At 41.8% G+C, this 13122-nt stretch overlaps 2 gene segments (V, D, J or C); one reads left to right on the top strand and one right to left on the bottom strand.

Moving 5' to 3' along the window:
• LOC118237668 lies at positions 1 to 710 on the top strand. The segment is given in 2 exon segments: positions 1 to 49; positions 238 to 710. Coding segments are annotated over 2 exon segments (522 nt in total).
• A 7760-nt stretch (positions 711 to 8470) lies between these two features.
• On the bottom strand, positions 8471 to 8945 carry LOC113837065. The segment is given in 2 exon segments: positions 8471 to 8781; positions 8891 to 8945. Coding segments are annotated over 2 exon segments (366 nt in total).
• Between the last annotated feature and the right edge of the window lie 4177 nt (positions 8946 to 13122).

Genomic DNA, 13122 nt, shown 5'->3' on the forward strand with positions numbered 1-13122 from the left:
ATGGAGTCACACACCCAGGTCCTCATGTCTCTTCTGCTCTGGGTGTATGGTGAGAAGAGTATTATATTTTCAGAGTCTCTTCTTTGTATATAAGAAATTCATAATGTGTGCCAGCGTTTAATATTTTTATGTCATAGTACTTTGACAACATGTTGCAACAAGGACATTGAATGACTAATTTTATATGTCTTAAAATCTTTTTATTATATACATGATTATTGGTTTTTCTGATTGCAGGTGCCTGTGCAGATATCGTGATGACACAGTCTCCATCCTTCCTGGCTGTGTCAGCAGGAGAAAGGGCCACCATTAGCTGCAAGTCCAGTCAGAGTCTTTTATACAGTGCAAATCAGAAGAACTACTTGGCCTGGTACCAGCAGAAAGCAGGGCAGTCTCCTAAACTGCTGATCTACCATGCATCCACTCGGTACACTGGGGTCCCTGATCGCTTCACAGGCAGTGGATCTGGGACAGACTTCACTCTCACCATCAGCAACATCCAGGCTGAAGACATGGGAGATGACTACTGTTTGCAGGATTATAGTGCTCCTCCCACAGTGCTTCACTCTCCAACAAAAACCTCTTCTGAGAGTCTCACCAGCTGCTTGCACCACTCACAGCCCTGGACCTGCAACTTCCCTCGTCTGCCCAAGAGCCTGAAAACTCATGAAACACCTCATGAAAATGTTTGCAGAGTCCAGCAAAAATAATGGGTTCAATGTCTCTTACATCTTTTGCTATGAAAAAAAATCCTTTATACAAAATGCAAAGGGGAACTCACTATTATCCTTCTATTCTTTCTGCAATACATTACCACAAATTGTTGCTTGAATATGAAGGATTTATATTTTTCCCTTTTTTATTTAAATTAGAAACAAGCTTCTTTTACATGGCAATCCCAGTTTTCTCACCCCGCCCCCAACTGACCCACGATAAAATCCCCTTTCTGCTCCCTAGGGAGGGTGAGAGCTTCCATGGGGAATCTGATAAGTCTGTCATATCATTTGGAGCAGGGCCTAGACCCTCCTCTTTGTGTCTAGGCTGAGAGACTATCCCTCTATGTGGAGTGGGCTCCCAAAGCCCATTAATATACTAGGAATAAATACTGATACACTACTAGAAGCCCACAGATTAACCAGAGTTCCAAGCTGACATCCTCATCAGGGTGTCTGGATCAGTCCTATGCTGGTTTCCCAGCTATCAATCTGGGGTCCATGAGCAACATGTTGTTCAGTGCAGGTGTTTCTGTGTGTTTCTCCAGCCTAGTCTTGACCCATTTGCTCATCACTCCTCCCTCTTTGCAACTGGATTCCAGGAGATCGGCTCAGTGCTTAGCTGTGGGTTTCTGTTTCTGCTTCCATCAGTGACTGGATGTAAGGCTCTAGACTTTAAGGCTCTAGACTTTAGGATGACATTTAATGTAGTCATCAGTCTCATCATAGGGGAAGGGTATTTAAGGTAGCCTCTTCACTATTGCTTAGCTTGTTATTTGGGATCTTCCTGTAGATCTGGACATTTTCCTAGTGCTAGATTTCTTTTCAAACCTTTAATGGCTCCTTCTATTATGGTATCTCTTTTCTTGCTCTCCTTTTTTTTTTTTTTGAGGGGCATCTAGGATGTTTCCAGATTCTGGCTATTAAAAATAATGCTGCTATGAATTGTTTTTATTTGCATTTCCCTAATGGCTACACATGTTGAACACTTTCCTTTGTATCTTTCAGGCATTTTAGATTCCTCAATTGAGAATTGCCTATTTAGTTCTGCACCCCATTTTTTAATTAGATTGTTTGGTGTTTTCAAGAATAGCTTCTTGAGTACTTTGTATATTTTGGAGACCAGCCTTCTGTCAGATGTGGGGTGGTGAATATCTTTTCCCAGTCTGTGGGCTGTCCTTTTGTCTTGCTATGTCCTTTGTCCAACTGAAGCTTCTCAGTTTCAGAAGGTCCCCTTTATTAATTGTTGGTCTCAGTGTCCATGCTACTGATGTTATGCTCAGGAAGCACTCTCCTGTACTGATTAATTCAAGTGTATTTCCCACTTTGTCTTCTAGTAGGTTCAGTGTGGCTGGGGTTTATGTTGAGGTCTTTGATCCATTTTGACTTAATTTTTGTACAGGGAAAAAGGCTTGGGTCTATCTGTAATCTTCTACATGTTTGCATCCAGTTATGCTACCACCATTTGTTGAAGATATTCTCTTTGTTACTGCATATATATTTGGATTGTTTGTCAAAAATTAGGTGTTCATAGGGTGTGGGCTTATATCAGGGTTTTCAACTCTATTCCATTGGTCTACCTGTCTATTTTGTGCCAATACCAAGCTGTTTTCAGGACTATAGCTCTGTAATAGATGTTATATTTTGGGATGGTGATGCCTCCAGAAGTTCCTCTATTGTACAGGGTTGTTTTGACTATCCTGGGTCTCTTGTTTCTCCATATAAAGTTCAGAATTGTTCTTTCAAGGTCAGTGAATAATTTTGTTGGAATTGTGTTGGGGATTGCATTGAATCTGTAGATTGCTTTTAACAAGATTGTCATTTTTATTATGTTGACCCTGACTATCCAAGAGCATGGGAGATCTCCCCATTTTTGTGTATCTTCTTTAATTTCTCTCTTTAGAGACTCGAAATTCTTATGGTACAGGTGTGTCACTATTTTGGTTAGTGTTACTCCAATGTATTTTATGTTGTTTGTGGCAATTGTAAAGGGTGTTGCTTCTCTGATTTCTTTCTCCACCAATGTGTTATCCGTATATATTAGGCCTATAGATTTTTTTGAGTTAATCTTGTATCCTGCCACTTTGCTGAAGTGTTTATCATCTGTAGGAGTTCACTGGTTGAGTTTTTTGATTCACGTATGTAGACTATCATATCATCTGCAAATAGTGAGAGTTTCATTCTTCCTTTTCATTTGTATTCCCTTGATCTCCATTATTGCTCTAGAGAGAACATCAGGGACAATATTGAAGAGGTATGGAGTGAGTGGACAGCCTTGTCTTGTTCCTGATTTTAGAGGAATTGCATTGAGTTTCTCTTCATTTAATTTGATGATGGCTGTCAGCTTGCCTTATATTGCTTTTATTTTGTTGGGTTATGTTCCTGTTATCCCTGAATTTGCCAGGAACTTTCTCATGAAGGGGTGTTGGATTTTGTCAAAGGCTTTTTCGGCATCTAGTGAGATGATCATGTGATTTTTTCCCTCAGTATATTTATTTGGTGCATTACATTGATGAAGTTTCATGTGTTGAACCATCCTTGCATCCCTAGGATGAAGCCTAATTTATCGGGATGGATGGTTTCTCCCATGTGACTTTGGATTTGATTTGGAAATATTTTATTGAGAATTTTTGATTCAATATTCATGAGGGATATTGGTCTTAGGTCTCTTTCTTAGTTTTATCTTTTTGTGGCTTGGGTATCAATGTTGGTAATGACCCTTCTGCTTCTATTGTGTGGAATACTTTGAGAAGAATTGGTGTTAGCTGTACTTAGAATTTCTGGTAGAATTCTGCACTATAGTCATTTGGCCCTGGGATTTTTTTGGTTGGGAAACTTCGAATGACTGCTTCAATTTCATTAGAGTTTATTGGTATATTTAAGTTGCTTATCTGTCCTTGAATTAATTTTGGGAAGTGAAATCTGTCCAGAAAATTGTTCATTTCCTTTAGATTTTCAAATTTGGAGGAATCTAGGTTTTTAATGTATAACCTGATGATTCTCTGGATTTCCTCTCTGTCCTTTGCTATGTCCCCCTTTTTATTCCTGATTTTATTAATTTGCATGCCTAGGGATGGGATCTTAATGTTCTTTGGTCCCCACAGTAGTTTTCTGGTGGTGCTCCAGGCTCATTTCTGTCAGCATCTTTATGTACAAACTTAGATATGTATATTGACTCATTCTACTCTTAGTCTCATACTGTAAAGGAGGGCCAATTGTTGTAGGACAAAAACAAGACAAAGAATATCTGAGAAATGGGCTTCCAAAAACTTGGTGATAAGGGGAGAAGACAATAGGTAATATTAAGAGCAGACTATGATGGGGAAGCCAACACACAAGTGACAAGGGCAAGAGGGAGCTCACTGATTCCAGACTGACATCTGGAGAACCTGCATAAAACTGCAGTTGGCCCTCTAAATGTGGGTGAAAATTGGGGAGCTTGGGCACCTTATGTGGCTACTATCATTGGAACGGGTGTTTATCCCTAGTACATGAACTGGATTTTGGAGCCCATTTCCTGTGGTGGGATACCTTGTTCAGCCTAGATACAGGGGAGAAGGCCTTGGTTCTGCCTAAATGGATGTGAGAGATTTTTATGACTCCCCATTGGAGGCCTGACTCTCTCTGAAGAATGGATGGAGTTAGGTTGGGAAGTGGGGGGAACAGGTAGTTGGGAGTGAGTGGGACCTGGGATTGATATGTAAAATAAATATAAAAAACAACAAATTCAGATTCCTCATTAAATCACAATCTAAATAGGAGGAATGTCATGACATACATAGAAATTTAAAGAAAAATATTCTTTTTCTTATTATACAAATGCATCGATGTTTAAAAACTTACAGAAGGCAGAGCACTAATTTACTTTATCTTTCCAATAAAATGACAGTTATATAACTGGTGCTGGTGAATGCTGGTCTGTCCCGCGCGCTCTGTATTTCTCGCCAGCAAGAAATCATACGCAGGACACTCGGATCCTTCTGCAGGAAAGCTTTAATGCGTCTTGAGAGGAGAGCATAAGCTTACCAGAGCGGAGACCCCAAGCCAAGAATCCTGTCCCCTAATAAAGGCTGGCAACCGCCGCCTCGGACGTGTCACCCCATGATTGGCTGCAGCTCATCCGGCCATATGACGCCACGGAATAGGCAGAGATCAAGGAATGGAAAATTACCCAGCGCCTGCGCAATAATCTTGTTTACATTCGGTGCCTGCCGGATGCAGGCGCCATCTTGTAATGGAGAATGCAGGGACGGCTCCCTACAGATCCCCCTTTTTTATTAATTAATGATAAGGCTTTATATTTTTACAAGCAAATAGGTCACCCAAATGTTGAGGGATAGAGGCAGAGGTTGTACCTTCCCAATCAAATATTAAGACTGTGTACAAGAGTCGCCATCAGGCTGTTAGCTTGACCCAAAGCGCTCTCGACCTGTCCTCTGTCGTTTTTCTGGGAAAGGGAGACTAGGGCAGGCAACCCTTATGCAGGACAACATGCCTCCCAGAGAAGCCTGCATACTGGGCAACTCTCTGTGCGATGCCTTGCTCGACATCCCTCATGGGCTGCTCAAGCCAGGCACTCTACCCTGTGCAATGAGCCTAGGCTCCGGGTGTGCAAGAGCTGTCTGGCCAGCGGCCTATTGCTTAAGCATAGTTATCCAAATATCAGTGGAAGCCCCTTGTTCCAAAGCTACAAGCGCTTGGGCGATAACCACCTTGTCTCTCTTAGTTTGAGCCCTGAGCCTACAGACCAGCCAGAGAAGCAACATCAATCCGCAGCAAACGGCTGCACCAAACAATCCCACCTCCACCCATTTCCTTAAAATAGGAGACAGCTGAAGCAATCCATGATGACAGTCCCTCCGTCAAGGACAGGAGTTAATCTGGATAATAGCGGCTCTCAACTCCCGGGGAGAGGGTGGAGTTCCGACTTTTGAGGGTCCAAAGGGGCTCTTCGGGTGAGTCTTTCCGGGATCCACAGGGGATTCTCTTCATCCTGTGGAAAAACACATATCGCTCCCCTGGATCTTATGAGAATAGGATCCGGGCCTCTCCAAAGACCAGTTAAGACATCTTTCCATTTTACCATCTCCTTAGATCTATCAGGTTCTGAGGTATGACGCTTGGCCGCTGTATGGCCCTGAACGTCGGTGTTTAGAAAATTAAGGGTAAAGAGTGCCATGGATATTGCAACTCTTGGCACCGAGGGTAAGGATGCTCCCATTCCCTCCTTTTGTTTGATTAAATAAGACTTAAGTGTGCGATGGGCACGTTCCACAATGCCTTGTCCTTGAGGATTATAAGGTAGGCCAGTTAGATGGGTAATTTCCATCTGTCTGTAGAAGTGTCGGAACTTTTGAGAGGTATAAGCCGGCCCATTATCTGTTTTTAAGAAGCATACAGGTGGCTAGGTAAAGTCTTATTTCTGTAATACAGCTGAACTTTCTTAAACAGTAGCTTAACTTCTTTCTGAGGCAGGGTTTTTCTCTGACTTTGGAGCCTGTCCTGGAATTCGATCTGCCGGACCAGGCAGGCCTTGAACTCATAAAGATCCATCTGCCTCTTACTCCCAAGTGTTGGGATTAAAGGCGTATGCCGCCAACGCCCAAAACTTAAAGGCGTGTGTCACCAACACCCTGAGCTTAAAGGTGTGTGCTACCAACATAATAGATTAGCATCTTTTACAAAACAAGAACTTTACATTGTCAGGCTTTGCTTAAAAATAATTCTAAATTGAAGCTCTTTAAGTACAAACATTAATAAAATTAAACATTTGAAAACTGGTTTTAAAAGAAATTTAAATTCCCTTAAGGTCTTTTTGTAATATATAGAAGCATTAACATTTTAAATCTTAACTGAAAAACTTGTTTCTAAGATGGTACCTCTGATTTCCATGTGGTCACCTTTAGTTAAGATGGCGGTCTAAGTATCCTTTTTTTAACTTTAGCAAAATGGCTACCGTCAGTCATGTGACCAGCTACAAAATGGCCGTACCAGGAAATAGAACATTTTAAAACAAGCATACATAAATTACTTGAGCATCTTTAGGATATGAGGCTTTTCCCAGGCATCCCAGGCCTCCAAGCAGTGTTGAATAACATGCATGGCCTTTTCCCCTATCAAAGACTGGGAAAGCCATTTGTAATTTTCTCCGCTCCTCTGATGGTAAAAAGGAGTCGGTACCAAATAGTGGGGGTGCTGATGGAAGTACACCCGCTGGATTAATAGGTCTCTTAAATTTACCGGGGTGTGACCGGTTATTCCCTATTTTCTCTCCCTCCTTCTCTGTCTCTCCCTCATCCAGCTGAGCTGTTCCTTCCAAAACCCCATCTCTTGAGCTTTTAGAGTCATTAGAGCTATCAAGATTTAAAGCTTTAAACTTATTTACAGAATCATCTAACAAATTATTCACTCCCTTGTCAGTAGACATTCCAGGAGGTCCTTTTTTCTTATTTATTGCTGTTTCTCTTAACAAATTATTCACTCCCTTGTCACTAGACATCCCGGGAGGTCCTTTTTTCTTATATTTTATTGTTAGGCGCGCCCCATCTCTCACCACATTCGGTTTCTGATATGTAATTCTGGACTTCTTTAAGATTGCTACAACAGTGAGAAAAGTCAAAATAGCTCCTAGTAAAAGCATAGAAGCCTCTATATTAACCTCCCACAATAGCAACATTCCCAAGCCAAAGTCCAGAAAAAACATACCTCTCCGAATTTACCACCCTGCAGTTCTGAATCCGCCTCGTTAGAGGGGTCTCCGAGGTGCTGGAAATGTTCACATGTTCCCGGGTTTCCGCACCATATGTCCCGCGCGCTCTGTATTTCTCGCCAGCAAGAAATCATACGCAGGACACTCGGATCCTTCTGCAGGAAAGCTTTAATGCGTCTTGAGAGGAGAGCATAAGCTTACCAGAGCGGAGACCCCAAGCCAAGAATCCCGTCCCCTAATAAAGGCTGGCAACTGCCGCCTCGGACGTGTCACCCCATGATTGGCTGCAGCTCATCCGGCCATATGACGCCACGGAATAGGCAGAGATCAAGGAATGGAAAATTACCCAGCGCCTGCGCAATAATCTTGTTTACATTCGGTGCCTGCCGGATGCAGGCGCCATCTTGTAATGGAGAATGCAGGGACGGCTCCCTACACTGGTCTATGTATCTTTTCTCAGAGAAATGCTCATTTATGAGCCCTCACATAAGATCTGAGAGTCAGAAAAGCAGTACGATATCCAGCAACACAGATTGGACAGACACAAGGACATATGTAAGAGCTATAGTATGTATCACCATCATGCTACTAAAGACAGATGGGGGCCCAGATACTCCAAACTTGTGCTACAAGGCCAAGTATCAGGGGCACATGTTTACCCAGTCCACAAGTTCTTTGGTAAATGAACTTCTTTACAAATGGACACAACTCTATGTAAGCAAGTTAATGGATACAGAATAGATCCCAAATCCTAGCTTCTTGTATTTATGCTGTCTTATGCTTTGTTTCATGATCTCAAATGAATATACAACTCAGACCACTAAGTATTTTAACCTATGTATTTACGGAATTTGGGATTGTAATTGTTTTTGTGCTGCTGATGCTGAAAATACTAAAAGTTGGGAACTCATGAGATTTGCTTGGCTAACCCTCCACCTCCAGTGTCCTTCAATGCCACACAGTGCCTGACAATGACTCTAAGCTGATGCAGACACCAGGAGGAGCAGGTGAGGCAAACCAGCCTCACAATTCTTCTTCTCTGGATGGTTTATGACATGACATGTATCACTGTTGGAGAAGTATCATAAACTTGCTGACAGAAATATGTGCCAGCATCTTCAGCCACCAGGCTGCTGATTTCAAGAGAAAACCCACTGCCACTGAACCTCAATGGGACTCCATGTTCCAAGATGTTTGCATCACAGATCAGGAGCTTAGGAACTTGCTCTGGTTTCTGCTGGTACCATGATAATGCATTTGAAATGTCCTCACTAGCCTTGCAAATGAGGGTGACTCTGTCTCCCAAAGATCCAGACAGGGAGGATGGAGTTTGTGTCATTTTGATGTCACATCTGCCACCTGCAATTAAAATCACAAATGTAAGCATGTAGTAAGATAAATTGCCTGATAAATTCAGTCAGGACTAATCATATGGTCTAAACAAATGACCATTGATGTGCTTCCTTACCTGGGTACCAGAGCAACAGGAATAGCAAGATCTGAGTGGGGAACCCCATGATCATGCTGTGGCCTAGTCACACTGGCTATAGCACAGATTGTGACTGTCTTATGAAGAAGTCTTCAGACCAGTGGGTGATCAAATCAGTGTTAAAAACAATAACATACTATGAAGATAGGCAAAACAAGGGTTAAAACAATGTATTTATCTTGACTTAAAGGGTATATCCTAAAGCTTGCTTGAGGATTAAAACACCAAAGTCAGTCACAAAATATAGAGATCAGGAGATGGGGTGGTGGTGATACACACCTTTAATCCATACAGCCAGAAGCTAGAAGGTGGTGGTACACAGTTTTAATTATAAGACTCAGGATTAAGAGATAGACAGATCTCTGGGAGTCCAAGTTCACCCAGATCTACATAAGATTGATACAGTCCTAAAGAGAAACAATTCATTCCTTTGATTCCAGGAACTGGGAGTCACATGCCCTTAATCCCAGCTTTAGGGAGGTATATAGGACAGAAGCAAGATCTTAGAGCTGGCATTGATTCTCCAGCCAGACTAAAGAAAGAAGGCTCAATATGAGGCATTGATTCTCCAGCCACACAGAGAATAGGAAGACAATGAAGTCTCAGGATACTCCAGCCACATTGAGAAGTTAGAGTCTGAGGTTTGGTGGAGTCAGGATCATCCCATTCACCTGAGGTAGTGGTAAGAGCTTGTGGCTTTGCTGATTTGCTTTTCAGATTTTCCACTTGAAGCTTTAATTGTGAATAATATATCACCCCACTGATCCTTGGGAAGAGAGGAGAGTATATAACTGGGCTATGTAGAGAGAGAAAAGCTGCTGCCACAGATGCTGTCTCACAGGCTGAGCTCTAAATGGAGTTTGTGTTGTATGCTGAAACTCTGAAGAGGACACTACAAAAATATTCACAGTAACAATCTGTCACAGCTTCAGCCTGAATGCTGATGGTGATGAGGGTTAATTCTGACCTAGGCCCATTTCTACTGGACAAGTCAAGATGCCCTGGTATATACCCTGATGAATGGAGGACAGGCCTGCTTCTGCTTGTGTCAATATCAGGCTAAATAACTTGCTAGTGGAGCCCTGTGAGGACCCCTCCAACCTTGCATGTGATTGTCACCCTTGATTTGCAGACAGATGCAGGGAGACTCTCCAGCTAAACCAGTTCCCACCACAACCACTCTACTCCTCTCTAGAGTCCCCCTGAAGAAGCCTACATTTGTATCTCCTCCTAGAGGGAACAACTGGAAGTAGTGTTAGCTCCAAGCTCTCTTAGAGTATGTTTTACTTTATACACACATTCAAAAATTTATCTGGAATTCCACACTATGTAGTATACAGACAGGGCTATAAGTTACAATCACTTCCAGTTCCATTGAGTTTTAATGGCAGGATGGCTGCTGATGGTGAGACATGTCATAAGAAACATTTTGGCTGGCATTCCTATCCCTTTTCCTAAGATATATCCCTAAGGCCATTATTATTCTTAACTTGCCACATACTGAGGTTTCAAGTGTCACACCTCTGCTCAGCTTGCTGATCAGGGCCTACAATCCAAGCCATTGGGAGGCTGAGGCAGGAGGAACAGGAATTTGCAACAACCCATGATAAACACTATATACTACACAGGAACACAGCTAGACACCATCTCAAATGTATGTATGTACACACACTTCTGTCTCCCTTTGCATAGAACTCCATTAACATGTTATCATTTATGTGAAGTTAACAACTTAATTTCCTATTCCTTAACATTGATTCTTTCCCTTCTTCGGTGTTTCAGTTTCTATCACTGTCCCCTGCATGTGTTCCCATAAACACACAATTGAACTGAACTCCCCAAATGCACAGATAGAAATATTAATATTAGAAAAGGTCGTGCTCTGTCTGTTCTGTGTTCATGGCCATGTTCAATGATCACCAGAGGAACTATGGAAGTTTTCTATAAGGGCAACGAAAGAACTTGGGAAAATCCAAACTGCACTTCATTGCTGCTTATACAGTGAATGAATGATCCAGATGTTTCAGATACCCGACAGAGAACTTTAATTCTATGAAGAAAATTCTCAAAGTTCACATTGACATGTTATCAACAGGGAGAGTGGTTATTATCCATTTCTTTTAGAATTTATTTTGGATACTAGTTCCCATCTCTATATCTCCCAATCAAAATTGAGAGCTACATTTATAATTGGATAATAGGCATAGAGCAAGGGATAACCAGCCTACAATTCACAACCCCACATTAGCTAGAAAGCAAGGAGGACCCTAAGAGAAACATATATCAACACCAGCAGAAGGGGAAAGGGACAAGATTTCCTGAGCAAACTGGGAGCACAGGGGAGAGAGGAGGAGGTAGGAGACAGAGGAGCGGCAGAGGAGAACATGAGGGATCAGGAAGATTGAGGTGAGGGAAAAATAGAGAAAGAGGTCAAGAAAATAGATACCTTAATACAGGGAGTCATTATAGGTTTAAAGATAAATCTAGCACTAGGGAAATGTGCAGGGATCCACAAGGAAGACCCCAAATAAAAATCTAGAGCAATAGTGCAGAGGCTACCCTAAATGCCCTTACTCTAAAATGAGGTTGATGAATACCTTAAATGCCATCCTAGAGCCTTCACACTATAGCTGATGGAGGCAGAAGCAGAGATCCAACACTAAACACTTAGCTGAACTCCTGGAATCCAGTTGTAGAGTGAGGAGTGATGAGCAAAGGGGTCAAGACCATGCTGGGGAAACCCACGGAAACACCTGACCAGACCAAGTAGGAGGGCATAGACATCAGTCTGAAAGATGGGGAACCAGGATAGGTCTGAATCAGGCCCCTGAGTGTGGGCATCAGTTGGGAGACCAGCACAGTCTATGGGACATCTGGCAGTGGAACCAGTATTTATACCTAGTGCACAAATGGACTTGGGAACCCATTCACTATGGAGGGATACTCTCTCAACCTAGATACATGTGGGAGGGACTAGACCCTGCCCAAAATGATGTGACATACTTTGATGTGAGGAGTGAATGGGGACAAGAAAGAGGGGTTGTTTGGGGGAATGAGAGTTTGAGAGTGAGAGGAAACTGCGATTAGTATGTAAAATAAGATTGTTTTTAATTTAAATTAAAAAATAAACTAAAAAATTTGAGAGCTAGGTGTCATCCTTTAAAACATTTATTTAATATTTGTATGGTTTCCCTAAAAATTGTCTTCTAAAAGGGTTGTGTATGAAAGGCTTGGTACTCACCTGTTATATCCAGTCATTGAGAAGTGAGAGCACCATGACATTTCTAATGCAAATACTAGGTAAAGCCATTCATGATTCATAAAAAATGACATTATCATGAGGTGATAGAAATCAAGAGGTGGAGAATGGCATGAGGAGACAGGTCATGAGAGTGATACCTTTGAAACATCACTTGTCCTAGGTGTTCCTCTCCTCTCCTTTTTTTTCCTTCTTTTATTCAGTACTCTCTCTCTCTCTCTCTCTCTCTCTCTCTCTCTCTCTTTCTCTCTCTCTCTCTCTCTGGATCATGATGTAAGATATCAATCCCATGTCTTCCTGCCCCCATGCTTTCTATCAGGAAAATGATGGGCTAAACCTCTGAAAATGTAAGCAACCACCCAATGGCTTCCCTTTATATGAGATGTATTGGTCATGGCAACTCTTCACAGAATAGAACATATAAAACTATAAAACAGGTTTATTTCTACCCAAACATCTCTGAGATTATTGGTTTTTAGACTATCTATTGTGGTCTACAAGACTTTGTTCCTCATGAAGCTCTGTGTTCTACAGTGACTAATCATATAGTTTTTATTAGATACATTAAATAGATAAGATATCACAATATTTCACTTGGCAAATTGCTTTCCCTTCCACAAGTCCTAAATTCTATTAAATACTATAAGATATAAAAAATAGAAAAGATGTCTTGGTGACACAAATTATATCCCTCAATGAAGATAGAGTGAGGTTTCTCAGTATCCAAAGTTCAAAGGCCAATGGGGAGACATCAGAGTAAAATGCATGCCATAAAGAAAAGAAGAAAGCAGATGTGCTGTTGAAGATACACATAAAGGGTGTGTGTGTGTGTGTGTGTGTGTGTGTGTGTGTGTGTGTGTGTGTGTGTGTGTGTGTGTCCTTAAGTCTAACTTGTAGATCGCAGATTTCTGTGGATTTGAACTGCAAGGGTGGCTGGTTCAAGGGAATTCAG

The sequence above is a fragment of the Cricetulus griseus genome, chromosome 8 (genome assembly GCF_003668045.3).
Source record: "Cricetulus griseus strain 17A/GY chromosome 8, alternate assembly CriGri-PICRH-1.0, whole genome shotgun sequence".
In the NCBI taxonomy this organism is placed as follows: Eukaryota; Metazoa; Chordata; class Mammalia; order Rodentia; family Cricetidae; genus Cricetulus; species Cricetulus griseus.